Here is a 27,517-nt window from a genome sequence, read left to right as displayed (position 1 = left end):
TTCACACACTCGGTCCACGCGAGCCGGGCCTGCCACCATACTGCCACGCGTGCCACACGTGGTGAAGCGGCACGCGAGTAGGTACTGATCGGTCACATTGTGCCAACAGCTACCAGCGGGGTGCGCTGGATCAACAGACGACACCGTCCTTATCCGGTGAGACAGAACGCCCCCGGGGTCAGCGTTGACGCCTGGGGCGAGCGAGAGAGGCCAGGGAGGGGTAGAGTGATGGGGAAGATACGCCCGTGCCAACAGCCCTCCCATCCCATCCAGTGGGAAGCGGTATCGACGCAGTTTTTGCCGGCGGCCTTTTTAGGTCAACTGCTGTGACCAATGAGAATTAGCTGCCTGAGTGGGGATAGCAGTACTGTGTAAAGAGACGCAGCCGCTGTGACGAAAATAAAGGAAACGGTTAGTGAACGGAAGCTGTAAGCAACGGGAAATTTAAGAATATCAACACACCGACCACAACAAAATAAAAGACGAAAGAGTATGATGGTAATTACCGCTTGTGCTTGCATTCGAGCCGGCACAGGATGGCTATGGTTCGAAGGTCTGTGACTTCTTTCAAGCAACACAAGCTTTCGGCTTCAAGTCTGTGCATCATTAATGCCGTCTTTCCCAGGGCCGTCAGTTCTTATGAAGCGTCGGAGCCTAGCGACTCACCAGACAAGGTTGCGAATAGCCCAGGACAAAATAGCGACGAAAAGGGTAACAGTTCGGCACCGGATACCATTTCTGAAATGCATGTCCTCAAATAACTTATGAAAAGAACTACGAAAGGTGGAGGAATGGAGTCATTAGGACTTCTTTTCTTACCATCTGTTGACAAATTCTAATTGTATTTGACAGTTAAAACAATCCACAGTAAACCTTTACATCAGTTTCTCTATCCAAGCGACTGATGCTTAGCGGCCGGCAAAGTCCCCCTGTTTCCAACACCACTCCTAAAGCGGAGTTAAAGCGACACAGTTCCCACTTACGACACAGTACTTTGCTCACAAGTGGACGGTCAAGCACCATCCCGAGGACGTCTGGTGTACATCCGGCGCCCACTCGAGTCCAGGAATTCCCGGACACTCGGAAATAGTCCGCTGAAGCACGAGAGCAACAAGACGCGGAGAAGTGACATTAAACACAGACGGGAATATATGAAGCAAGCTGGGACGGGCTGGGAGTGGGCGAGACGCCAGATAAGCTGTTGACGGGTGGGCGGATTCAGGGGCGGCGTTAACTTATCAACCATTAAGCGAGTTAGTACTGTCTCAGGCCGGGTCACAGTGGGCGGACTGTTGCATTCAGTTCGGCGAAGTGAAGGGCCCAGTTCACCGCGCCTGACGCCGGCTAAGTCATCACGCATGTCGCAAGACCTATCATATCGGTCGAAGGGGTGATAAGGATACATGAATAAAATTTCAATTAAAGACAGAAATGTCACGAATCAAAAACGAATCTACTATTACTGAGCTGTCTGGACTCGAGCAAAGCCGCGGGGTACCAGTCTCGCTAGTCCTGAGCCTGGGGAGGTGTTTCACTGCCGCGCTGCCAGCCGCTACCAGCGCATTCTGCGAGCTGACATCATACTTTGGTAGTGTTTAAGCAATAGACTTGTTGATGTCTCCATGGAAACCAAAATTACCACGTGTGCTGGCAGCGCTCTGGCAGCGTCGGTGATACACCGCCAGGGTCAGGCGCCAGTTCATAAAGGGGCGGGGGGGGGGGAGGGCGCCCGGACTACTGTGGTCATCGGCTCGGTTCATAAGTCAGAGCTTCGTGGCTGTTGTTTGGTATGCAATCTATGAGGTGCAAAAAGAGAGAGACTGAACCAGTCACTATGCGAAACCACTGACCTATAATAAGTACTTATTATAGGTCAATGAGCGAAACATTGTCGTATGGCAAATAATTGACTTTGTAAGCACATTTTGCTCGTTCGTTTAAATAACGTCGGAGAAGCTCCCTCTGAATCATTAGCATGCATCGCCAACAACCAGACTCGTTTGTTCACGTCACTTCGACAAATGTTCGAAGTGATGACGATTGATTGAGGAATTAATCACCCACTTTGCATGCCAAGCACTTCAGCCTTAATGCACCATAGTCATTTCCTCAAAAGCATGTTGCTGAGAAATAAAAGACGGATCAATAAACAATTGAATCCGGGAGTTGCGAACTCCACTAGCACTGAGAGATGTGAACAGCGTTCAGAAAATGTCTGTGTTGAGGTGGTGACATTCTCTGGTGGCGAGGTAGAGGAGTTGAACTGCGCCAATGACGACCTCACCGGCGCCTCTGGGCCGAGGGAGCCGCTCAAAGCCCCATCAGTGGGACAGTCGGGGAGCCGCCGCGCCGGCTGGACCGCTCCCAAACTTTTCCAATTCACCGACATTAATGGAAAATGGAGGAGATACCGGACCGTCGACAAACGAGTAAAAAATAGACCGTGATAACTTTTAAAAACACTTCACAAGTTTTGAACTTCGGTGTAATTTAGCAGGGCTTCCTTCAGCTAAACGAACAAGCTGCGAGAAAAAGAGGGTATGTAAATCCGTCATATGTCTGAGAAGGGTCTGAAACGTGGCATCATACAAGCACAAAATAACAGAAACGGAGCAGGCCAGAGGAGTGCGTGGGCGTATGACAAAATTACACTAAAGAGGAAATTTCCAAAGTGAGTGTGTGTTTTTTATTAGAGGTGGCAAAATGTGGACCCGGGGACCCGGTCTATGGAACCGGTCTGGACCCGGATGGGTCCAGACCGGGTCCCCCCAAAATATTAGACCGGGTCCAACCGGGTCCTTTCATTTCCCTGTGCTTTATGGTAAATATTAATATCTTTTATGCTTTGGCAAACATAGTCATAGTTGATGCAGTTTCCAGTTCATAATCATAAGTCCCAATTCCACTTTTGAATTTTAATATTCCTGAAGATTGGGCTACCTATTCTATAGCATACTGGTCAGTCTTGCTTCAATTTCTTATCTTTCACCTACAACAGAATAAACAAGTTCTAAGTGCTAGCAATCCAGAAAACATTTCACCAAATGTTTGTACGGATCACTTCCATTCAGTTTGCTGTACAATACCTAGCAATATTTTGAGCTGTAGAAATCAAATATCAATAACATATGTAGGTAAGTAGGTATGACTGAAATCCATTTATAAATGGACACAAATCCAATTGAAGCAAGGCTGACCCAGTAGCATTCTCACCTGCCTTTTCAAAGACATTGACATACCAAAGTCACTATGCCCACCGGAAATCAGAGTTCATGTTTGATATTCAAATGCATTTCATAGCTCAAACAGCTTTGAAATGATTTCTATCACGGCCAGAAGACAACACATAAAACCAACATGCCCTCGCATAAATCCATAAATGATAAAGCTAAAAATGAATCCAAGGCATTCTCCAGAAACCGTAGTATTGATAAGATTTTTAGCCAACTGGCGCCGCATGGTGGCGCTAGCAGAGCGTATTATACATATAGAGCTCTACTAGCGCCATCATACGGCAGCAGCTGGCAAAAAAAAACTGAGTCAATACCAATGCCCTTCTCCAAGGCCAATGATTCCGTGTTGATGTGAAAATGGCGCATTTGAGCGTCATATATGCCATGCCTTACACACGCTAATCTACTGCATAAAGGTTACAATTCTGAAACACGTTCGGGAAGAAATCAGGTAAGTCTCAGAACCCTTGGTAGGTATTTATTCTATGTGTAGGTACTATATAACAACAAAATGTAGTTTGTTTTATGTGTTAATAAATTGGCACTTAAGTCATGATCGCAATCTTGCAGTACCTACTGAAAAGTTTGTTGCCATTACGATTTTGCAGTACTTTTACCCCAACACAATTTTGCAGTGATTTAACGCCTGTTTTGTCCTTGCATTGTGCATTGCTATCGTGTCGACATTTCTGGCGGACCTCACACAGTTTTGATGTTTCTGTTTTGATTTTGAATGTTTTCTCGTTTGGGGCCTTGGATAGTTGATAATATTTGTAAGGACTAATGAATTTAATTCTAAAAACGAATATCTTTTACCAAGAATATAAGAAAAGGTATGTATCAGTATGGTTATCTTGTGCCATGTTGGTGTTAGGTTCTGACTCTGGTGAAGGCACTGCTCCATGGATCCCCAGTTCACATCATTTTTAGCAGCTGTAGTAAAAGTGGCTTAGGTTAGCATGAAATTCATTGGTCTACTTACTTCTTATATTCTTAAATATGACCTGAATCTGGTTCTTAAATATAAACTGTGAAGCGAAGTGAAATGACCATGACATGAGTCTTTTACTTTGCAACATAAGTATGCCCAATTGGAAAGAAACCTTTTTCTTCTAGCTATACCTACAACTGTACACAATTTTCATAATGAATTTCGGGAACGGGTCCATCCGGTTCCAACGCTGACCTAGACCGGGTCTGACCGGTTCCAGAAATGTGCCAGTCAGACTGGGTCCGGGTCCGGGTCCCAAAATTTTCCAGTTTTGCCACCTCTATTTTTTATTGCATGACAATTTAAGCAGAGTTAATAACATATTCAAACGAAGACTGCTCGGTTCGTTCAGGAACATAACTTCATACTTCATACTTAACCCGCGCGGGGCTGGGGTCTCCAGCCGAACGCGCGGGGCTGGGGGGGGGGGTAAATTTTACCCCCCCCCCCCCTGTTATCTCCCGAACTAATGGTCCGATTTGGAAAATTCAAACGCCAATCGAAAGCTCTCATCACGAACTACTAAAAACATGTACTTAATTTAAAGTTTGAGGTCAAGGTCAAGGTCAGGTCAAGGGTACAAATTGCAAGTTTCTACAGTATCGGCCTTGCACCGTAGTTGCCGAAGAATGGAGTCATGGACTGAGACTGATCGCCCAAAACGTGTTCTTAGGCTACCAATACAATATTCGTTGCATACAATATCATTCAGAGGTCAAGGTCAAGGTCAGGTCAGGTCAGGTCAGGTCACCAAAAAACAAAATATAGAAAAGGGCATGTGCGACACATGTTTTATGGGTCATTTTACTCATAGAATTCAATAGGCACACTCAATAAGTAATATGGACCACCTCTGGATGAATTTCAGGTCGAGGTCAGGTCAAGGTCAGGTCAAGTGAGGTCAAATTTTGAAGTTGGTTGTTAAGGCCTAAAACGGTGTCTATCTGATGCAGTTTTTCACGGCGAATCGAATGGTGCTATTTTTGTTTCCGTACGAGGTCTAGAACTTCCAAAAAAGTCATTTTTCAAAAAATTTGTGTGTCGTGACGTCATAAAATTTTGAATAACTCCCACATTTTTGAACCGATTCTTCTAAAATTTGGTATGTAGGTGCACATAGACCACTTCTCTGACATATATTCCGGTTTTTTCGATGGACTCAAAATTTTGGATTTTATAATGATTTTCCCAAAAAAGTCAGTTTTTTGAAAAAATTTAGGCCAAAATCCAAAATTTTCAAAAAACCGAGATAGCCATTTGCAAGACAAAGTAAAATTACGTATAACCTTTTTGTTACGTCTTGATTGCTTTAAAAATGAAGATGTTAGCGGCGTTTGAACTTTTGCCGTTTTTGAGGCGAAAATGGCGAACATGACGTCACTAAAACGTCAATTTCTCAAAAATTTTCCGACGGATTTCGCTCAAATTTTCAGGGAACGTGTCAAATTGATGTAAGAAAAGGTACTGAAAGTTTGGCGGCGCTGCGCGCCGCCGTTTTTGAGATATCGCAAAAATTCGCGAGGGGGGGTAAAATTTACCCCCCCCCCAGCCCCGCGCGGGTTAAAATACGCAAAAAGTCGCGAAGGAATTTGGTAGCGAAAAACTGAAATCTCACACAGCATACGAGCCATTAGGATAATAGGAACGCATCAATATTTGTTTCACACACCATTCCAATATCAATATCCGAACATCTGCAAAGGCCCTGAAGATATTAGACCTCAGTCACTGAGCAGCAGTGCTCTGTACCAATCTGACCGTACCATTTCAGTCTTGGTCTCACGGCATTATTTCTGTCCGTGGCACATAATTTCAGTCCCATATTCCTGCATCATTCTAGCCATCTCTAAAGCCAGTCCCAATGATACCACCTCAGTAGCCAATCCAAAGTCTACCCCTCGTTCCACCGTCTCCAGTCCCAGAGTTCCGGTACCAGCTCAGGAGCGAGTCCCTAGACAGGCGGCGGCGCCGTATCGACCTCAGGACGGTCCCGGCCGGCCCATCCGGCCACGAACACGGCGCGTGGGGGTGCAACAACAGGTCCTCGCCACTTAAAGTGGAAGATTAGGAAACACCGTCAGTTGAAAACATGAACGGCACGAAAAGTGTGAGCCTTTTAATTAGAAGTCGGTAACTGTTTTTAATTGCGTCACATCACATGCGTCATTGTCATTTCTTTGTCATTTATGTCATGTCATGTCATATAATTCCATCATTGCATTGTAGCATGGACAACACAGTTTTTCCCACAATCTGAGGATTTAGCTGTTCCCAGAAAAGTTTAGACATAAAGACAGTTAACGGCAATCATGGCAGAAAGGATGGCGGCACTGATTGCGTATTAACAGTTAACGTTAATTTTTAACAAAAAAAAAAACAAGGAACGTTGACTGAAAGCTCACTGCTCAGAATTCGAGCAACTCAACAATCCCGGTTTGACAAATATGAATAGAAATAAAAAGAGAAAATGCATCTTAGCCATATTGCATGTAAATCTGTTTGATGGTCATCAAAAGCTGTTGGATTTCAAAACATCCAAAAGCGATGCCGGAACCAGTCCAGTCGCCCATGACACCCGGAAGGTATAGCGGCCACGTGCGTCCAGTCCGGACAATTCTCCCCAGGCTGCACCGCGCTGGTGATAGGTCCAAGTTGACCATTTCCACCGACTGTGACGGCATCTCGGCAACTGCCGGCCGCGTCAGATAGGGCGAGCTCGTGGAATTCACAGAACGCCGGGCCATAAACCGACCCGTCAGGCCGGGCGAATCGCTCCGTCCGGGTGCAGCCGGGGGGCGGTCGCGCAGTTGGGAACACAGTTCCGAGGCAATCGCTCAGCGGGGGTTTCAGTCTGGGACAATCGCTCAGTTGGACTTCAGTCCAGGGCCTTCGTTCGGTTGGGTTTCAGTCAGGGGCAGTCACCCCTCCCCTTCTCCCAGCACAGGGCAGTTTCAATTGGAACGTCAGTCCCGGGCAAACGCTCCACCAGTAACTATTGCCGCCTGGCACAGGAATACAAGCATTGGATGACATCACTGACCTACTGGGCGAGCCTGGTGAACTGTTATCAAGGTGATTCTACTCTGGTAGGCAGGGATAAAACATTTTAAACTGAAATGGAAAGGAGGGTAAACTTCGAGAGTCAAAACAAAACAAAATAACCCAGAAGCTGCAGCTATGTAAGCCCAAATGGAAGAAAAGAAAACGCTGCATAAACGCTAATAACTAGTAAATACTGACTGCTACGTAATGCATTGTTAATGAGCCCCCACCTATCAGAGAAACCACAAGAAAGCTGGGATTCTTTGGAAAGGAGATCAAAGCCAGAAAAATAACGACGGCAAACGAGCACAAGAAAAGTGAGGGCGAGACGAAAGTTAGTGGAGACAATAAAAGAAAGAGTGACAAATGATAATGATGATAATGATGATGACGATGGCGACAAAGAGGACGACGATGAAGATAGTGACGAGGTGCGATACATTGACCCAATGTCCACGGGCCGCGCCTTCATCAGTCACACAAAGTCGCAGGGAGTCGCCGGACGCCGCGGGTGGTTCGCCCAGATATCTATCCCGCCAGCCCTGCCGCCGCAATGCCCTACCACCGGTCAGAGCCGACGCCACGATATACCCGTCGGCTTACTCGGCCCATGCAATTTCCGGCGCCGGCCGCTCTCCTCCCACTCAATCAATTGGCGACCGGCCGGGTCCAGGTCCGGCCCTCCCGGCGATCTGCGGGGGCGCTACGCCGACTCATGGGCAAACGGAGCGGGGAGCCCGGACTGCCCGGACATTAGTGAACGGGTGATGTGCATTGGGATGGACACTGGACGGGAAAGGACGGAAGGGAGATGGGAAAGTGCACACTGGGAGGGATGGTACGGGATGGGAAAATCTGAAAGGGTGGTGCATGTGATACTGTGCGTCTCGGTGGGACTAACACTAATGCTAACTGTCCGGCACAGGATGACACCAGCAATCTGAGCTCTGAACTTCACAATATGAATTGAACTGCCAGGTATTGAATGTAAATGTACTGCATTCATACTAACTAGATGCAATGGACATTGGACATATCTAGAAAAGAAAAGCAATTAATGCTTACATACTAGCAAGTATAATGCGTGTTAACTAACAGGTGGTCGTAATGCTTTTGGGTGAATCAGCAACAAACATCCGTTTTACAAATCTCGGCTGTCCGTCGGATTTAAGCTGACGTCGGCCCTCTCCCACCCCACTCTCGGACTCGTCCAAAGCGGATCTGAGGTCAGACAAGCCGGCAAAAACCCTGGGAGGATGCCATTTCCTACACTTCCGACAGCGTTATTTCAGCGACGTGATTTGTTTTTAGAGCTTCCAACCACGGCCGCTTAACTCGGCAAATGTGTTCGCCGGTCCAGGAAAAAGAAAAACACGGAAGTCGGCGTGGGTGAAATACTGATAATCACCGGTGAGTCTGGCGCGGTCCCTGGTGGGGACGAAGGAGACATTTTGACACGAGAGTAACGGATAGCCTCCGGCTGCCGGTGAGCGAGTGACGCCGCCGGATACTGCCGGCTATTTTCAGCGTAGACCACACCGTATGACGTCATTGGCCGGTCAAACTTTACAGAGCAGCACGGTTTGAGCACGCTCAATATTAGCTGTCAGCCAGTAATACCTGTGGACTGGTCGGATGACCGATCACCAGCTGATCGATGTCTGTACGAAAGACAGTGGTGATGAGTCCCTGTGATGGATTCCCAATTCGCATTTATGATTTACACCAGTATTTTCTCTGGGAGAGTTGAGAGAAGCAGCCAGCAGGCAAATAAATTTATAATATAATGATAAGGTCAACTATCAAATTCAACAGCCGAGGAAATAGGTAACAGCAAGTACTTTCAAATGGATTAGGGAAACCAACCAAAACTAATGAAGCCAAAGTTCAACAGAGATAAAAACACTTAACATAAAGGTTATGAAAAAAGCGAGAGGTCGTTCCAATTATCAGCCCACATTGGCCGCTCTGCTGAGAAGCGTCGGCGGGACCACAGCCGGAGGTCCGGAGTGCCCGCGTCCGGACCACGCCCGGAGGCCCGGAGTGCCGGCGGCGGGACTCTGGAGAGACAGCCGGTCACCATATCGCTCCCTCCAGTGGTCATCGAGGCGCTATCCAATCCCACAACTCGTCCGCCCGAGAGGCCCTTAGGCTCTGCCTCCGGGGAGGCCACCGGAGGTCAGGGGTACTCGAGGAGCTCAGCTCGGGGAGAGGGGGGTCAGGGGTTCTCCAGGGCTCGTCCCTCCCGCACTGAGGATCCGTAGCTAGGCATTGGTGTATGAAGCACCGCTGAAGTCTGGATAGGTGGGCGGGACAGAACTCAGGAGATCGTGCAGTGTTTAAAACAGTCCATTTTACCCGATATCGAGCCCGCAGATAATATCGTCGTGCCGAACTGCAGCTTCTATAACTGCATCTGTGCTAGTGACTGCCAAGGGACCCCAAATGTCATGACATCGCGGACCACCATGGAGACCTTTGACACCGTCCCCGCTAATGGTAGCCCATTCCAGATCCGACTGTGATATCAGCGATCCCCAATGGCGCACTGTGCGTCACAGCCGCCGCAGTCGGCGGAGCGCCACTGATGTATCAGCGCCGCCGGCTCAGTCTGCCCGGGGCACTAGCAACGCTCTATCAGAAAACGGGAATGGTCTGCCGACATTACGGCGAACGGCCGGCTGGAGCCGCGGGGAGCCGGTAGATAGCCTGGTGGGTCACTGTCGGTGAAATGGTTACGAGACGCTTACGTTTACCGTGGCGAAACTACATTACGATATTCTTTCCAAGAAGGATGTGAATTGTAATAAAAATAACTAAATAAAATGATTTCCTCTGATGGGGTCGACGCTTTGTTCAAAATGACGTAAAATCATGCCTCCTAGACACACTGGTAAAGCCAATTGTAAGAACATCGTCTCATTCCAGGAAAAGACGGCAAAAACGGATCTTGCGGCTACCGACCAGCGCCGCCTCTGAACGGTTCGTGCCACTGACACCCCGGCTCGGTTCGCAGACAGGCAATCTCCCGGCCACGTTCAGGGGCGGAGAGTCGGTGCCGGACTCCCTTATTTATCCCTCTCTCCTTCCCTGGAGAGGCAGCCGGCACGCAAACAATAACACACGGCTGACGGACTGACGAATAGACGAAAATCGGCAGACGGATGGCCGGACAGACTGGTAGACGGGTAGAGGGATAGACGGGCAGACGGACAGACGGATGGACGGGCAGACAGACAGAGGGTTGTGCGGACAGACGGGTCTCAGGTGGACAGACAGATCTAGGCGAGGGGATGGATGAGTGGCTTTAGTCAGTAATCTGGTGGGATTGATAGGTAGCTCTGGACGAGATGGAAGTATGGACAGGTAGCTTTCGTCAGAGACAGATGGCTCAGGGTATCTGTGATGTCTGAATAAAGCCCTTGTGACCGGTGGGACTGACATTCCGCACACTGACTGGCTCGATTCGCCGGCTCGAGTCGGAAGAGCTCATCGAGCTGTCACAGCCAGTCGAGCTGCCGCAGCCCGTCCAGGAAGCTGCTAAAGCCACCTCGAGTACCAGCCAGCGCCGAGATTGGATTCGTCAAATCGTGCCATCTCTGGGAACGAACCATTTCGGCTAAGTGCAGCGCATTTCTCGGATTGCGCTGCCAACGAGCTTGTTTCTGAGCGAGTTTGTGAATATTTCAGTGTTACGTGGTGTGTCAGCGCGTGAAATGCGGACCATTCAGAGCGGTATAATCCAGGACGTATGGCTCGAGAAACTGTTGACCTACAAGCCTGCACAGCTCAGATTGGCGACCACACCAGCTAAGGTAGCTTGTCACCGTCGATTGAATGTTTTGTGAATGTGGGTGAATGTGAATGCGATATGTGAGTGAAGGTAGAGCCTAAAACACCCAAACTTCACATCCTCTAGCAAACATTCAGAATCGTGAATACTGAATATAGCCTTCATCGAGAAGAAACGAAAGCATTTAATTTTACTTATTGCGGCCTTTTCTTACAATTGGAAACCAATGTAAACTCAGTAAGCACTCTGCTCGATTGGAATCACCGGTGCTGGATTTAACTACCGTGTTTCGGCGTGTTTTCGTCGCCGCACTGTCATTAAAAGAGCACTGTCACGAACGGAACGGGTCGTGCCGTGCCGCTCGCTCAAAACAAATCACTGGGCGACTGTCACTCGGCTCCAGTAACAACACTATTGAACCCAGCGGCCGCAGGACGGAGCTAGTCGGGTAGGTCAGGTATATGGGTTTTACGGGTGCCGATGGTAGAGCTCCTGATTCACAGGCAGTGCTATCGGGTGGGAGGGTAATCTTAATCGTCCTTACCAGGAGTGTTGAATGGCGAGTGATCTCATAGGGCGAGCCACAGCGCAACACAACTGTCATACCCACTGGGATATACGAGTATTATAACTGGCAGGTAGTTAGCTCAATGCTACTTTTGTAAGGTTAATTCAACTACACAATTCACCCGTAGTTTTGTCGTTGCAAGGGACAGCAAGGTAACGGTGGAACTGTGTTCTAGTGGCGTTAATCGTAGACAGTTGAGGCCTTCCCGTGTTGGACTCCGGGTGAGAGCGATGGAAAGTGGCGACGGTGAGCCCACAGCGGACACTCTCTTCCCATCCGCCTCCCCACAGACCCCCCCCCCCTTCCAAGAATCTCCACCCCGCGTCTTTCCCACTTCTCCGCTCTCCCCAATGGCAGACGCCAACAGAAGCTGGGGAAATAATAGCACCGCACCACCGCAATTGCGTCGTAATGAAAGCACAGAGCTGCAATATGCTGCTGGCATCCTGGGAGAACAAAAACGATATAACACAAGCCCCGGGACCCGGGTGGCACAATAGCTTAGGAGAAAATAGAGACACGGAAATATATTACATGGCCTCATGACCTAAAACATGGAACAATAGAGCTCCGGGATATAAATAAAATTGGCGTGATAAGAGAAGAGCGCAGAATCCCAAAAGGGATACAGGCCAGGCGCAAAGCGGGCGCTCTCAAGCTGCATGAAATATACCCTCTTTACATGGAGGCGGGCCAAGGATAACGGTTTAACAGATGCCTCACCGGGCTCCAATGAAGATAGAACGCAGCCACGTCATGAAGACAAAACGGCAGCCTCAGGAGATTGGTCCGCTTATCCATTCTGATATATTCGGCGGGTTGCGAGGGAAAGGCTATGCGCATTCTCATTCACCAAATTTAAGCAAATTTTACAGGGTTTATAGCTGTTTGTGAACAGAACCCGATACTCACAAAGTTGGCTGGGTCACCGACCAGTGACAAGACTCGAACTGACCAGTAGCTGTGGGAACTCCTCACAATCACAATGCGTCACGAGCTCCTCCGTTCACTGCTGTTTGCCTACGCCATGGCGACACTGATAGCTGCTGCCACACCAGCTACCGGCCAGCCGAGAGCGCGCCGCCGCCGGCCCGACGCCGCGGACTGCAGAGGCGGGGAGGCGGGTAGAGGACCGCGGACAGGGAGCACACCAGGGCGAGGTCCGACAGGTGCCGACCCTGGACAGGTCCCTGACTGCCCTCTCACCCGACCGGCGCTAGCCTCAGGCGATACCGGAGGACGCCGAACCCGGACCCGCTACCGGGGCCGCCGCGGCGGTGTTAACTGGGCGAGACACGGCGACACGGACCGGCGGGCGCTGATAATCGGACAGCTCAACATCCAATCGTTAAAGCCCAAACTACCGGATCTGCGTGCGGTGATCAAAGATGTATACGGTTTTCACATACTCGGGCTATGTGAAACTTGGCTTTCCACCAACACCCCGAGCCGACTGCTGAATGTCCCGGGCTATCAGCTCTACCGCGCCGACCGCCCTAAACAGAGCAAGTTAGCGGCAGGCCACGGCGGTGTAGCAATTTTGGCGCAAGAAACACTCAAGGTTGTGGTATTGCCCACACCAGTGACAGAAAATCAAGAACAGTCGAATTTGGAGATAATCTGGGCGCAGATACAGTCGGGAAATGGTCGGCAGATCCTGTTCGCATCAGCTTACAGACACCCCACCAACACGGTACATCAAGTAACTGCAGACCTAGATGACCTGAACGCCCAGTTAAACTACATGATGACAGCTCACCCACGCAAGCATGTGATACTGTCAGGTGACTTTAACGCGTGTCTACTGAAGAACAAATCACCGGGCGTCAGACTAATGGAAGTGTTGCGCTTGAACGGCCTAGTGCCTGTCAATTTGAAAAGGCCAACATACCGACCAGCTGCCTCATTGATTGACGTTATCGCAACTGGCCAGAGCGGAAACGTTGTGAGATCCGGTGTTACTCGGTGCCATTTAGGAGGCCCGCACGACTACACTAGGATAATGATACGACAAAACTGCAAGAGCCGCGCTCACAGAAGTGTCTCTATCCGAAAGCGTTGCCTGGGCAGCGTTGACTCAACCGAGTTCAATGTCTACTTGTCGCGCATTGACTGGAACGGGGTGTGGCTGAGTGGCAGCACTGAGGCGGCGTGGGAGTCATTTGTGGCCGTGTTTACCCGAGCCTTGGACACGGTAGCACCGATACGGCGAGTGCGGGTGAGACCACAGGGGGCGCTACCTGTGACCGCGGCTACCCGTGACCTGATGACCAGCCGGCGCCGTGCGCTCGCAGATACATCGGCCGCCGGACGCGAGCGGTACAAGGCTCTCAACCGCCAGTGCCGAGCCGCAATCAGGTCAGACGAGGCCTCCTATCTAGAGAATGAGTGCAAGAAAGCAGGTCCTGCAAAAATGTGGCGTGTGTTGAAGCCGATTATAGGCGACAAAAAGGGAGCTTGTGATGTACCGCACGTCACACCAAACACACTAAATGCATTCTTCTCTCAGATGGGGCGAGAGACTGCCAATAGCGTGCCAGTACCGTCTCGCACCCAGCCGGTGAGACTGCCACGGGTCCATACCTGTCAGTTTAAGGTGGATACTGTGGACATTGATACGCTGATGACTGTCGTGCACAGCATGAAACCATCGACAGCCACGGGTCTTCAGGGTATAAGTGTGCAAATGATGCAGAAATTCTTTTATGGTATCGGGCCTGTCTTGCTCAATATTATCAACTCTAGTCTGTCTAGTGGCGAAATACCAACGGCATGGAAACATGCAGTCATCACACCATTACCCAAAACACCCAAACCGTCGCAGCCGTCTCAGTATCGCCCTGTGTCTGTACTGCCAGCTCCAATGAAAGTGATTGAGCGCGTCGTGCAGCAACAGCTGGCTCAATACTTCAGAGACAACGGTCTGTTCACACACCATCAGCATGGCTACAGGGCGTCGCACTCTACAGAGACCGCTTTAGCTGTAGTGACTGAGCGCATTTATCGAGCGATGGACGGAGGCAGTGTTAGCATTTTAGTGTTGCTCGACCTGTCTAAATGTTTTGACAGCGTAGACCACCAGCGATTACTCACGAAGCTAGCACTGTATGGCATCGATGTGACTTGGTTCGCGAGCTACTTGGCCGGCCACTCTCAACAGGTCAAAGTCAGTGCGGGTGAGGGAGAGCCGATCATGTCCGACACTTTACCCAATGACAGCGGTGTATCTGTATACCAGGGCGGTTCTCTTAGTTGTATTCTATACGCCATCTATGTGAATGATATTGGGCTTTACGTTGATGATGTAGAAGTTATTCAGTTCGCAGACGATACCCAACTTCTTATAACCGGACCAAAGAAACATCTTAACGCGATGATCACAACTCTCGAACGCGCTCTCGATCAACTCGCAAATTGGCTCAATGAAAACCGGCTGAAGGTCAATGCCGCGAAAACGCAAATGATACTTTTCGGAACGAGGGCGATGCTGAAAAACCAGCCGAAGATATCGGTAAACTTCTGCGGCACAGCCATCGAGGAATCCCGCGTAGTTAAGAATTTAGGACTCTATATGGATAGGCACCTGACATACGTAGATCATGTAGACCACGTGGTAGGAAAATGCAGTGGCATTCTGGTTGCGCTGACGCATGCAAAGCATAGCCTTCCAAAAACCTCGCTCAAGCCACTGGTCAGCGCTCTGGTTATGTCTGCCGTTAGATACTGTTTGTCCATCTATAGCACGTGCACAAAAACAGAACTCCATCGCATACAGAAAATCATACATTTTGGAGCGAGAGTGGTCAGCGGAAAGAAAAAGTTTGAACATATTTCTGGAGTGCTCAAAGACCTCAAATGGCTAACAGCATCTCAACTTGCTCAATACCACCGCGTCCAGATGGTCAGCAAAGTGCTGGCATCAGAGCTTCCCCAGGCATTACACGATATTATCACGGACGCAGACCGCCAACACGGACACGACCACCAGACACGACAGAACAATCGGCTGAGACTACCAGCCATTCGAACAGAGACTGGTAGGCGCCAGCTTGCGTATAGTGGCGTACAAATGTACAATGATGTGTGCCAGGGCAGAAGAGATCACGACTCATTCAGGAAAGCACTCTACCGATTTGTACGGCGTGAACCGGACTAAAGAGTTGAGCTGCGTGTATGCATGTGTCTCCAATTTTATGTGGATGGATATTGGTGTGTGGTACATGTGTTATCCTATTTTTAGTGCAATTTTACCAACCGGACGTGCGCAAGTGAAAACCCGAAATTGTCGGATCTTGAGCGAAATAAATGTCTATGTCTATGTCTTGTAGTCAATAGTTTTACAGTTTTTAATTACTACTCCTTACATTTTTAGAAACATGCTGACCCTAAGTGACTTAAGTTCAGCTCACCAACATTTGAATACTGGCGCTGAAGGCTGTGGCGCGGTGTTCTAAACGTTGTCAAGTACTTACGCCTTTTAGAAAACAATAGATTTCCTATGATTGTAAATATGCGCAAAAGCGAGAGCAAGGCAGACCCCTTGAGGTGATCAATGAAACGGGTCCTCTAGATTCACAGGCGCCGATCGCCGAGGGGATGATGCTGGGCTTCCATCCCCATGGCAGTTCGCAGTATCAAACATGTCATAGCAGAATAAAGGTCAATTCGTCTCCACCGACAGGAGGGATTTCAATTGTTTCGCACTGTGCAGTAGGAACCTCCCACTGTTTCACGCGCGAAAGGGATTTTCAGCTGTCTTACAATCCCACGGAAGGATTTTCAACTATCTGAACTGACGACAGCGGATTTCGAGCCGATGCCGACAGCGATGGCGGTTACTTACCGAGCTTCTTCTGGATAGCGGCCATGATATCATCGGAGCCACAGAGCCAGCACGGGGTGGTGCCGCACAGCTGAACGTGGAACTTGCCCACCGGGTTCCTGCAAGGCCAGAGGGAGGTTATCAGGGATATAGCTTGAAAAGGGTGCCGCATGACTGAACGTGATACTTGCCCGGTGAGTTCCCGTGTAGTCATATAGGTCACAGTATAGTTAAAACGGGTAATGCTGCATGACGTGATGTGGTAATACATGGCTCACATGGTGCCTACAGAGGTCACATGGGTCACAGTATACATACGAGATTTAGAACCACTTCGTGCGCACCTTTACATTCCTTTTGTGATTCAGAATAATGCAATATAAGGTAAAAATAAGCACGAATTACGCGAATACAAAACGACTTGAAGTATACCAATTGCAGCAATGGATAGGGTCATCATTCATTGCTCAGTAAATGCTATCGATCCACTAGTCATTGTGTGGCGATCATACATCAATATGACAAATGGTAGGCAATCTGGCGCATATATAAGTCCCTTCCCCAACATAAGCCAGGCCAATAGCCAAAAGGTTCGACTCCCGAACATTTATATCCAGAATTATCGTGGGGCTATCGGCGCTAGGTAATTCTGAACACACCGGTCAGTAAAGGTATCACGATGGCTTCCTATCGACACAATACAACTAGGAAAGGAGTTGGGCCCGAAACAGTACGATCTATAGGAAGGGCTAACGACACATTACGACTCGTGGCCGTACTGGGGAAGGCGTAACGTCGAGGGCTGAGACTGGTAACCTGAAAAGACGAGAGCTGATCGAACGGCAAGCGACTAGCGCTGGGGATGCGTATGTTGACGACTAACACAAGACGAAACCGGTGGAAACACGGCAGACTAATGGAAAATCCAATATGATAGAACGTAAAGCGACAGAGCCCAGCCGCTGTGACACCCCACGTAAATATTGGTGTCTCGTCACCAGTACCACTCACCTGTTGAACATGGTGTAGAAGGTAGCCACCTCGTACACCCGCATGTTGGGCATGTCGAGCATCTTGGCGACGGCGTGCATGGCTGAGATGGGCAGCCAGCCGTGCTGCCGCTGTGCCAGGTCCAGCAGGGGGATCACGGCCGCCCGCTGGTGGCCCTCAGGGTAGATGGAGATGATGGCATCGGCCCGCTGCAAGAAGACGGGGCAGTGGGAGACACGAGTCAGAGAGCGAGGCACGACTTCCTCCAGCGGCAGTGAACCAACGCACACAGCGAGAGGGCACACGGCACAGAGAAAAGCGCTGCAGTCACAGGCCACCTTATCAGGAGCGGCCCCGAAGAAAGTGCATATAATCCTGCTCTTCTGCTGCTCAGCGCTTCTAAAACATTTGACCATGACCTCTGCATATGATATAAAGACACAGAGGTCTATGGTTTGATCAATCCAGGTTGACTGGAGACTTAAAGGTAGTGTGCCAGCTTTCCTGGACCGTATGGAGTTAATGGCCCAGATAAGGAGAACCGGATTTTTAGAACTTATCCATACCTTCAAAACTCATGGAAACGTCTTAAATTCTTCAAATTTTGAGTACCCCAGTGCGAAATTCGCCCCGACGGGTTGTCGGTCGTACCCCAACCACATTTCACACCACTATGAACAATAAATGCACACACTGAAATCGCTATTACCGATAGGCTCATCCAATCAAGTTTCGATAAACCCGTTCATCATCATCTCCTGCGGTTTCGAACACGCCTGTTAGGTGGTGCGGTAGACCGCGCCCAAAGCCAGGGCCCCGGTAACGTGAGGTAGCCGAGTCGGGGCAGCGTGCGCTGACCCAAGCCGGGGCCGCGCGTCCTCCCGGTGTCATGTGATAGCCCGGGGCTGCCCGCGGGGATGCGGTAGACCGCGCCCAAAGCCGCGGCCCCGGCTTGGGTCAGCGCACGCTGCCCCGACTCGGCTACCTCACGTTACCGCCCCTGGCTTTGGGCGCGGCTTCTGCCCATACTTTGTGGTGCGGTGGTGGTGCGTCGGGCCGCGCGCTCTAACTTCGGCCAAGAAAAATGCGTCAGCTGATTGTCATTTCTGCCACTTTCATGTGGTGAGATGGGGCCATAACTTTAGAGACGGCTGTTTCATATCAATTATTTTACATAAAATAATATTTCAAACCATAAATTAATGTTTGACAGCCAAATTAAAGAAACAATACCAATACAGGCTTACAGTTTAAATTCGACATTGTGTTGTTTACGATTAGACAGCTGATAACTCATTCCCGTACGTCGTAACTCTATAATGACCTTTGCTTATTGTCACATGTGCGCCGCATTCGTGATTGTTGCCGACAGTGTCCCAAAATTTTATTTTTGCTTGGGTGTCAGAGGGGAAAATGTTTGACCAAAGAAAGGATCAGAGTGAAAAATCGTCGGTCAGGTAAGGCCCAAAAAGAGTGGGAAAGAAAATGAAGAAAAACATTAATCTATCTACAATTGTGACAGACTATGCAAAACAACCATTCACGCAATTGTTCTTTCTCGGTGGAATTGGGAGTGAAAAATTTGGCTTGAAAACTGGAGGTGAAAGTGGAAAATGATTTTCATTTGGATGTCGTTTCCCACCCAAATCGACATATTTTGGGACACTGGTTGCCGACGCCTGTTTGCAGGTCAGCCCACTACAGTTGTTATACATATCGAAAAACCGATAAACTTTTAGGCGAAAAAGGCACTATTTTAGGCCCATTTTTGATTTTTTGCGATATTAGATAAAAACAGACGCTTCTTATCCTAGGAAAAATAAAATGGGAAATCATTCGAAGGTGGCACACTACCTTTAAGACAAATGAGCGGAGGGGATCACTGGTGATTGATAAAATAACCCTCAGGAGTTAGCCACAGGTAATCCTTAAGAGTTCCTGAAGTTATTGACCTTTGACCGTGATTTCGGCAGCAGAAGGCAACACAGCAGCACGATGAAATATAAAACATCAACCACCCGGCGGGGTAGGGCGCAGGGCACGCGACCCACCCACGCCCCAAGACCATATAAGTTCCACGTCCCGCCCGCCTGTTGCGGTCAGCGCCGACCGGCGTGCTGTCAGATCGTTACGGGCCGCGACACGCGACAGAAAGTAGGGGGACACACGAGGGCGGCACGATTCTTCGACCACCGACTGAGGATGGCTTCATATCGACACACCATCAGCCCATCGCTCACAAGCTACCTACAGACACTTTACTAAAAACTACAGGCCTTCAAATGATTTTGCTGATGAGGTTGAAAAATGAGAGGGCTTAATTGAGCTGTTTCATTTCGACAAACCAAACTGGCGCATAGTGCGCAAAGCTAACCTGCCTTTGTGAAATAGCAGGCATAGTTAGATGCATTTGAGCGAAGATTATGACATAAAAAATCCTAGTAATCCTAATGAGACATAATAATTATTCAAGATATAAGGAATATGGTAGTGATAAATTAGGTTGAATCCATCTTAGCTTCTCGGTATTTGCATTCTTTCCTCCCAGCGTCCACCGGTGCGTGGCCAGCCCCGGCAGTCGCGGTCCGGCCGGCAGACAGCCGCTGCTGCTCGACAGTTACAGCCGTCTGTTACGGCTCCAGACGTCGGTACAACACGGGAAAGCCGTGTCCGACAGCCGGCAGAGCCGTGTTAGACAGCCGGTCGGCCACCGCTCAGTAGATACACCGATTCCACAAACCAGCGGACGGCCAGGCTGACGTTGAAATACGTCGGGTTACAAACCGGGAACACGCAGGGTAAAAACGGACGTCATTTGTTCTGAGTATGAGGCTTGTAAGGTGGTAAGCGATACCTAATAAAGAAGTGTCATAAAGTAAAACCCAAAAATGGTCATAACAAAGTGGGATAATCATTGTTCAATCCAGAATCTAAATAATCACGGTTCAAACTTCAATCGACAATCAGTATCCTTGCATATCTAATATTCATGCGTAAAAAAAATGATAAGCAGTGAGCAACAGTCGGCGTGAGACAATTATACAGCAGAGGGCCCCAGTAGCCAGAAACAGCGGCAGCGGGGCCAGATTCAAGCGACACCAAACTGCTGACCTTATGTCCATAGATTGGCGGAAAAGACAAGATCCAAGTCGTGGAAAGGATGAACATTGTCATCTTCCGGGACACCGGAGGGCGGACTGTTATCCCCACTGCTATTCGCTATATTTATTAACGATCTTCCGGACCAAATCAGATCTCCGTGTCTCATGTTCGCAGACGACGTCAAAATTTATAGGAAAATTCACAGCACAGCCGATGCAGACCTCCTGCAGGAGGATCTGGAAAGAAAGGCTGTGCAAATGGTCCCAGCTTTGGAAACTTAAACTCAACCCAAGTAAATGTAAGTCTTTTCGAAAAGTCCCCCATTTTAAGAAGCTATTTCATTGGAAACACTGCCCTCGAGCATGTGGACACCATCAGGGACCTCGGTGTCATCCTGGATCAAAAACTTACCTTTTCCTCCCACATTGAAAGCACCGTCAAGAAAGCGAACCGGGCACTTGGGCTTCTGATTCGGACTTTTCAAAAGCCTAAAACTGGCCGTCAAATTAATGTATCGTCCATACGGGTCGCGTACTACGCACATGTTCGATCAATTCTCGAGTACGGTAGTGTTGTTTGGTCGGGGGCATCAAAAACAAACACAGACAGACTCGAGAGAGTTCAACACAAATTTTTGATCTGGCTGAACCGATGCTCTCCCCCGGCCATAGCCTCTCAAAGTTTGGACTACACTGCCCTGCTTCGGCACTTTCGGATGAGTGCACTGTCTTCTCGAAGGGTGCAGCATGACATTTTATTCATCCGCAATGTTTTTAAAGGGAGGATCGATTCGGCTTTTATTTTACGGAGTTTTTGTATATCTGTACCTGTTAGGTTAGGTCGCCAACTATCGCTATTTCAAGTACCATATGCACGTGTGTGTACAGTCAGAGATGGTCTGTTTACGAGGGCACCACGTCTGATCAATGAATATTTTAGAGCCTCGCCGACATCTGATATGTTTTTCGATGGTTTTAGCACATTCAGGAGATGTGTCGTTGACTATGTGAGAAGCCGCTAAATGTGCAGCTGCTCTTCGTGATTTTAACGATTTTGTCATTGTGTTGTATTGTATTATTATAGGTATGACTTCGTCTTTAAATGGGGTGTCCCCGTCGACGATGAATTAAATAAGCTAAACTAAACTAAATCTTCAATCGATATCGTTCACCCTTTCCGAAGTTCCCAAATAAAGTATTAATTCGGCAATCATACATGACATGCCCACCAGCATCATGGCCAGTTAGCTTCGTCGCAGAACACAGAAAGAGTCTGAACTGCTCGATAGAAGCAAGCGTGGAGTTCGACATCCAACAGAATCACAACAGTGACTTCCTAAAACTTCTCACAAATTCTGCTCTCGCTGTGCAGCCCTGAAACTCAGGCCTCTGACGACAAACAAAGTAATCGATGGGTATGTGCTGTCTGTGCCGGGTCATATATTCCGTCCCGGACGGCAGCACAACTCCTCTGAAAACGGCCCTGTCTGGGCGCCGACCCAAACGACCCCCAGACAAACAGCAATTCGTCTCTACGAATTTTATCACTGGACAACGGCTCAGAAATCTCCCCCGGGGTCCGGCTGGCGGCTCCATTTGAGACATGACAATGGCTCAGCGGACAAAGGGGCCGCTGTCGATTGCCGTAAGCCCGCTGATATGTCTCCTACGGCCGCGACTCAGACGCTGGGGCGCCATTTACTGATGAGAAGTTCGGCCATTTGTACTGAGGTCGGCATTAGTTGGTGGTTCGGCGGCATTAACCAGTGGAAAACGATGATCGGGTGTCTATGTCCTCCAAGAAGTATTGAGACCACTGGCGGCCCCAGCCAGGACTGAGGGAAGGAATACACCATAATTGATCGTTCGGTGTTCAGCGTTCACTTCTATTCACTAACTGTCATTAACAGTATGTTCAAAAACCGTGCTTATAGTAGGAGCATTATACTCCCATGTCTCCGCCTTCGACTGAGCAATTCGTCATGGCTGAGAGTTCTTCTAACCAGGGCTGCGGAGTCGAAGTCGGAGTCGGAGTCGGTCGGAGTCGACAGTTGTGACCGGAGTCGGAGTCGGAGTCGGAGTCGATTTTAGAAACCCGAGCCGGAGTCGGAGTCGGAGTCACCGAAAATCTGTCGACTCCACAGCCCTGCTAGGTCTGCGGAGTCGGAGTCGGGAGTTGGAGTCGGTCGGAGTCGACAATTCTGCCCGGAGTCGGAGTCGGAGTCGGAGCTGGTTTTTGAAAGCCGGAGTCGGAGTCGGAGTCGCCGAAAATCCATCGACTCCGCAGCCCTGCTTCTAACGACGATAAACAACGTAGGCGCCTCTGCCAGAGTCACATGACACCCCTGGGATTGGGTGACAGCGACTGGACCGAGGGTATGGACTATGGAGTGAGTTTCGTTAGATCGCATAATTAGAGCAGAGATGGTGGGCGCGTGCAAAACAGCTTAGCAGCATTAGTGTTTTTTTTTCAGCTGGAAGCAGCGACAGAGCAGAATCCAGGGAACGATGCCGACTTCCTAGGCAAGAGAGGCGGAGTAAGTTTCTTGAAGGGTAAGTTCGATCAAACATCAAGTTCGCCAGAATCGGAAACAGCTTCTTTGAGACAGCACCACCGACCTATTTCCGTCATCGAATCGGAATTGTTGTAAAAAAGCGTGCGGTTAGGGAAAAGACAGTTTGTCAGGGTACAAACCGAACAGAGTTGGTGATCGGATAAGTCTTGTATGACGACGTGGATACATATTCGCAAGTTTGTGTCGTGAACCTGAAATTTCAGACTTATCGGAAAAAGTCATGACCGACAAAACCATCGACATGGCAAATACTTTTATTTAAAACAGCTGACTTCAGAATGGTACGATGAACCGGATATGTTATGAATCCGCACATGTTGGCCAGTGGCCTTTGTGTGTTTTGACGTTCTACCCAGTTCTACCGAAATAAATACAAGTACGGTTAACTTCCGCGTGCCTATGAGCCTCACGGCCACCCTGAAGGCATCATCTGCACACTCGCTGCTTACCTTGAGGTTATCGGCTGTGAACTCAAACGGCGTGTCGGGGTTGTTGGCGTCCGAGTCGCGGTGCACGAAAAGCTGGTCGCTGGCCGCCGGCGCTGACCGGTGCAGCTGCCGGATGCTGCCCCGCGCCTGCCGGCAGCAAACACACAAAACTGGTATAACTCTCCTGGTATAACTGGTAAGACTGGTATAACTGTCCTCGTGTATCATGGCATGATAATTAGTACAAACTGACCTAAACAATAGCTGCAGTGTTTGTTTTGGCGTTGAGTAGTTCATCCAAGAACTCTATTTAAATAATCAGAAATTATTTCAAAAGAAACATTAATGAAAATTGAAAACCAGCAACATTAGAGACAGTGTTTCTAATTAAAATCACAGCCAATATATATAACACATATCATGGATAGCTTTGGACCAATTTTCATATGAGCACTGCACTAACATCAACATGCAACACAAGCTACATTTATTGATGATCCTTAGAGAAGCAATGTGTTCTATTGCAAGGTCAACTAAAATCAAGCCTCATGTGATAAAGTGTGTTAGGACTTGAATATGCCACCCATAAGAGGAACTTTCAAACAAATGAATTATAAAAGAACCAGGGTTTGTGCAGAAAAATATAGTAGTAAACTAAAGGATATAAGGTACAGTGTTGTGATTATGTAAGAGCTTCATTTGTTGCCATCAGCTTATTGTAATAGCCAAATGATGAAGTTCTTCAATGAAAGCTATTTCATAGAAGAAAAGATGGAAAGGCATTAGTAGAGTTTTGCATATCAGATGAATATTTTTCTGTTTTTCATGTTCATATACCAAATTGTTAAGGGTTCTTACTTTTTCGTTTTCATTCAGTTAAATTTAAGTTCAGCAACTCCACGAAAAAACTTTGTAAATTAAATACATGCAATGGCCAATAGGAATAATAATATCAACAGCCTTTTCATTCTTAATGCTTTAACCCGCGCCCGGCTGGGGGTCCTGGATTTCCACGCCCTGCTGGGGGGGGTGTTTGAACACCCCCCCCCCCTTCTAACTCGGCTCCTGGGCCACGTAGCGATACGCGGAAGGCGGCGTTCGAAAGAGCGTCAAAAATAATGAGGAAATCACTTCGGTCAATTTTTTGGTCAGGTCAAAGGTCAGGTCACCAGAGGTCATTGAAGGCAAAATTTCGCCGATTTCCAGGTCGAATGTCGACAATTTCCAAGAAGCCAACGCATAACTCGGGAACCAATAGAGCTACAGCGCCGCGGAAAAGCGCATTCGATAGCCCTATTAGCGCCCTTTCTGAGTAATTTTCTCAGATTTGACCTAACGTCAACGGTTTTGCCTGCAGGGGGCAAAAACTGCAAAAATAGCCGATTTTTTCGGAAACAGTTTTTCTGCAATAACTTTTGATCCAAGCCTTGTACGAGCTTACTTTTACCGGCATCGTGTTCCTCTCGTCAAGACGCATCGAATGAACTATAACTTGACCTTGAAAGGTCAACTTGAAAATTTGACCTCAGGTCAAGGTCATGACCTGACCGGAAAGGGTCATGTTGCATATCAGTCGATCCGTATCGTCGAGCTGAACACATCTAAGGCGTTTTCATCGCTCTAGCATGCCTCTATCAAAAGTTATTTGCGAAAAACTGTTAGATACCATTCGTGACCTAAGATGACCTCAGGGCATAAACAGGGGTCACGGACACCATTTTCATGTTCAGTGTGTCTAAACCACTTGTAATTCAGTGTTTGGGAGCGTTTATAATGTCTTTCGTCCAAAAGAAGCGCATTTCAATTTTCTCCCATTGACTTATAATGGGGAGGTCGCAAAATTGACCTGACCTTAGGTCATCGATGTCAAAATTCTGAGATATACATTTTGTACATGCTATTGCTCTTAGCAATCGCTGAAAGTTTCAAAGCGATCGGTCACTCGGTGTAGCTATGACAGACATGGAAACTTTTTATGAGGTGAGGTCACTTCAAGTGACCTGGTGACCTGACCTTGAATGACCTTGGTTTGAAATTTTCACAACATGTGTAGAATTGATGTATGATAAGGTGTACCAAAAACGGCGGCGCTCCGCGCCGCCGTTTTTGAGATATTCGCGAAATACCACAAGGGGGGTGTTCAAACACCCCCCCCCCCCAGCAGGGCGCGGGTTAATATAGATGTATAATATTTAATAGATATGTATATTGATGATACAGCTCTCTAAGCTATCAAAAATGGCCAAGGTTCCCTTCAACACCATGTTCCTGCACTGACCAGAATGCAATATTTAGTCAGTTAAGGCGGCCGCACACTGGGCCATTCGGCGGGCGACATTCCGCAAAAACGCAATTCCGTGGCGACATTACGCTTTCGTGGACGCCGAATCAGCTGCCGAAACGACAAAATTATCAGCCGACCGCTGCCAGCTAGCTGTCCGCGGGTAGAGTGCGCATGCGCGTGAACAGCCGCGGAGTTGCGGAAAAAGCTGGACCGGTTCAGCTTTTTCCGCGGCGACGCCGCGGACACCCGAAATTGTGGAACTTGAAACTCACCAACTATTGATGGAGCAGCCGAGAAATAGACTTCACTTGATAAAAAATCGTAGCGGCACTTCTTTCCCCATATTAAATGGTTTTTATACACTTCATTGGTTATTCCAATAATGGGTTACTATGTGCCTCTCCACAATTGTCTTTAGGTTTCTTGCATTTGTCGACAAACACGGTTGTTTACATTAATCACGAGCTTTATTTTTTTGTAACTTCCTTCCAGAAATTATGTCAAATTAATAGATATTCAAAACTTTATTGTACAGAAATATAGCATAATCGCATTAAATAAGCAAATATTGTATTTGCTTAAATGTATTTAGTTTGCATTCGTTTATATTTATCATAAAATGTTTCACATAAAGTTCCTGAAAATACTAATTAGAAAATCGCACCGCCGAATGGTCCTGTAAACTGCTGAAAACAAGCGGAAAGCCGCTGTAGGAATGTCGCCCACGACATTCCGCTTTTGCGGAATCTCGCCCGCCGAATGGTCCAGTGTGCGGCCGCCTTTACTGTCACTTGGTGGACAGTGCTTGTGAACATGGAAGTGTTATGTAACAAGTCCTCTGCCACACTTAACTCTTGAAATTGCTTTGTTTTCATTGCTTATTCTAATTCATCACAGAAATTAAGTCAGTTACCTGTATGGAGGGTTCAGACTGGGTTGATCCACTGAGAACGGTAAGCAAGGAAAATTCAAGTCTTGCAAAATAATTCAGATAGTAAAGCTGGATGAATCCCTCAAGAATTTATGTGCCTAGCTGTAATGGTGGATTTTCAACTAATATCAAGTGAACAAGAAGGCTGGTATATATCAGGTTTGCCAGACTATAGTCAAGCCAACATTTTACACAGTCTGAATCTACTTCTCTGTGCTATATAACATGGAACCCAATATAAAAACGCTGAGACGGATAGTCATTTTTGATCCGACAAACCCAACGTATGATAATCTACACGTTATATAGGTATGCGCACTGGCACCAAGACGTATTTCAATGCTTGGGACTGATACACATGGATGGTAATATTACAACAAATATGTAGCAAAATTGCACTGACAAACTTATGCATATTTTAATTTATATTCCACAAAAATATATAATAACATTGTTCGGCATTTAAAGATCACAAATCGATTTACTTACATTTCCCATCAATGCTCGAAGAGCGGATGTCAGCATTTTCAGCTATTTGAGTTGAAATAATGGAATAGACTGCAATATGGTTATATAAATTAAAATCAAAACAATGCACTTCTTTTCGGCAGGCACGGAAAGCATACGAAAATTTTCAACTATTTTCGTCAACCCTGCGCATTTTATGTCGATATAACAGCTGATTTTCTTCAAAGACTCTGAAAAATATATTTTTGTTTTTTTTTGAGTGATTTAATTATTTTCATTTTCGCTTTGAC

At 47.9% G+C, this 27,517-nt stretch overlaps 1 protein-coding gene across 1 annotated transcript in view; it reads right to left on the bottom strand.

Moving 5' to 3' along the window:
* The window catches only part of LOC122393472 (NADH dehydrogenase [ubiquinone] flavoprotein 2, mitochondrial-like), a 60,170-nt gene extending 32,716 nt beyond the window's left edge, over positions 1–27,454 (bottom strand). The window contains exons 1-4 of the mRNA XM_043389499.1: positions 27,249–27,454; positions 23,566–23,691; positions 17,461–17,648; positions 16,471–16,568 (exon numbers count right to left, since the gene is read on the bottom strand). Of these exons, the coding sequence (XP_043245434.1) occupies positions 16,471–16,568; positions 17,461–17,648; positions 23,566–23,691; positions 27,249–27,284 (448 nt within the window). The 5' untranslated portion in view covers positions 27,285–27,454. The remainder of the gene's footprint in view (positions 1–16,470; positions 16,569–17,460; positions 17,649–23,565; positions 23,692–27,248) is intronic.
* Positions 27,455–27,517: the final 63 nt, after the last annotated feature.

This window comes from Amphibalanus amphitrite, unplaced genomic scaffold (genome assembly GCF_019059575.1).
Source record: "Amphibalanus amphitrite isolate SeventyFive unplaced genomic scaffold, NRLGWU_Aamphi_draft 000024F_arrow, whole genome shotgun sequence".
Taxonomy (NCBI): Eukaryota; Metazoa; Arthropoda; class Thecostraca; order Balanomorpha; family Balanidae; genus Amphibalanus; species Amphibalanus amphitrite.
This window is presented reverse-complemented; position numbering and strand designations above follow the sequence as displayed.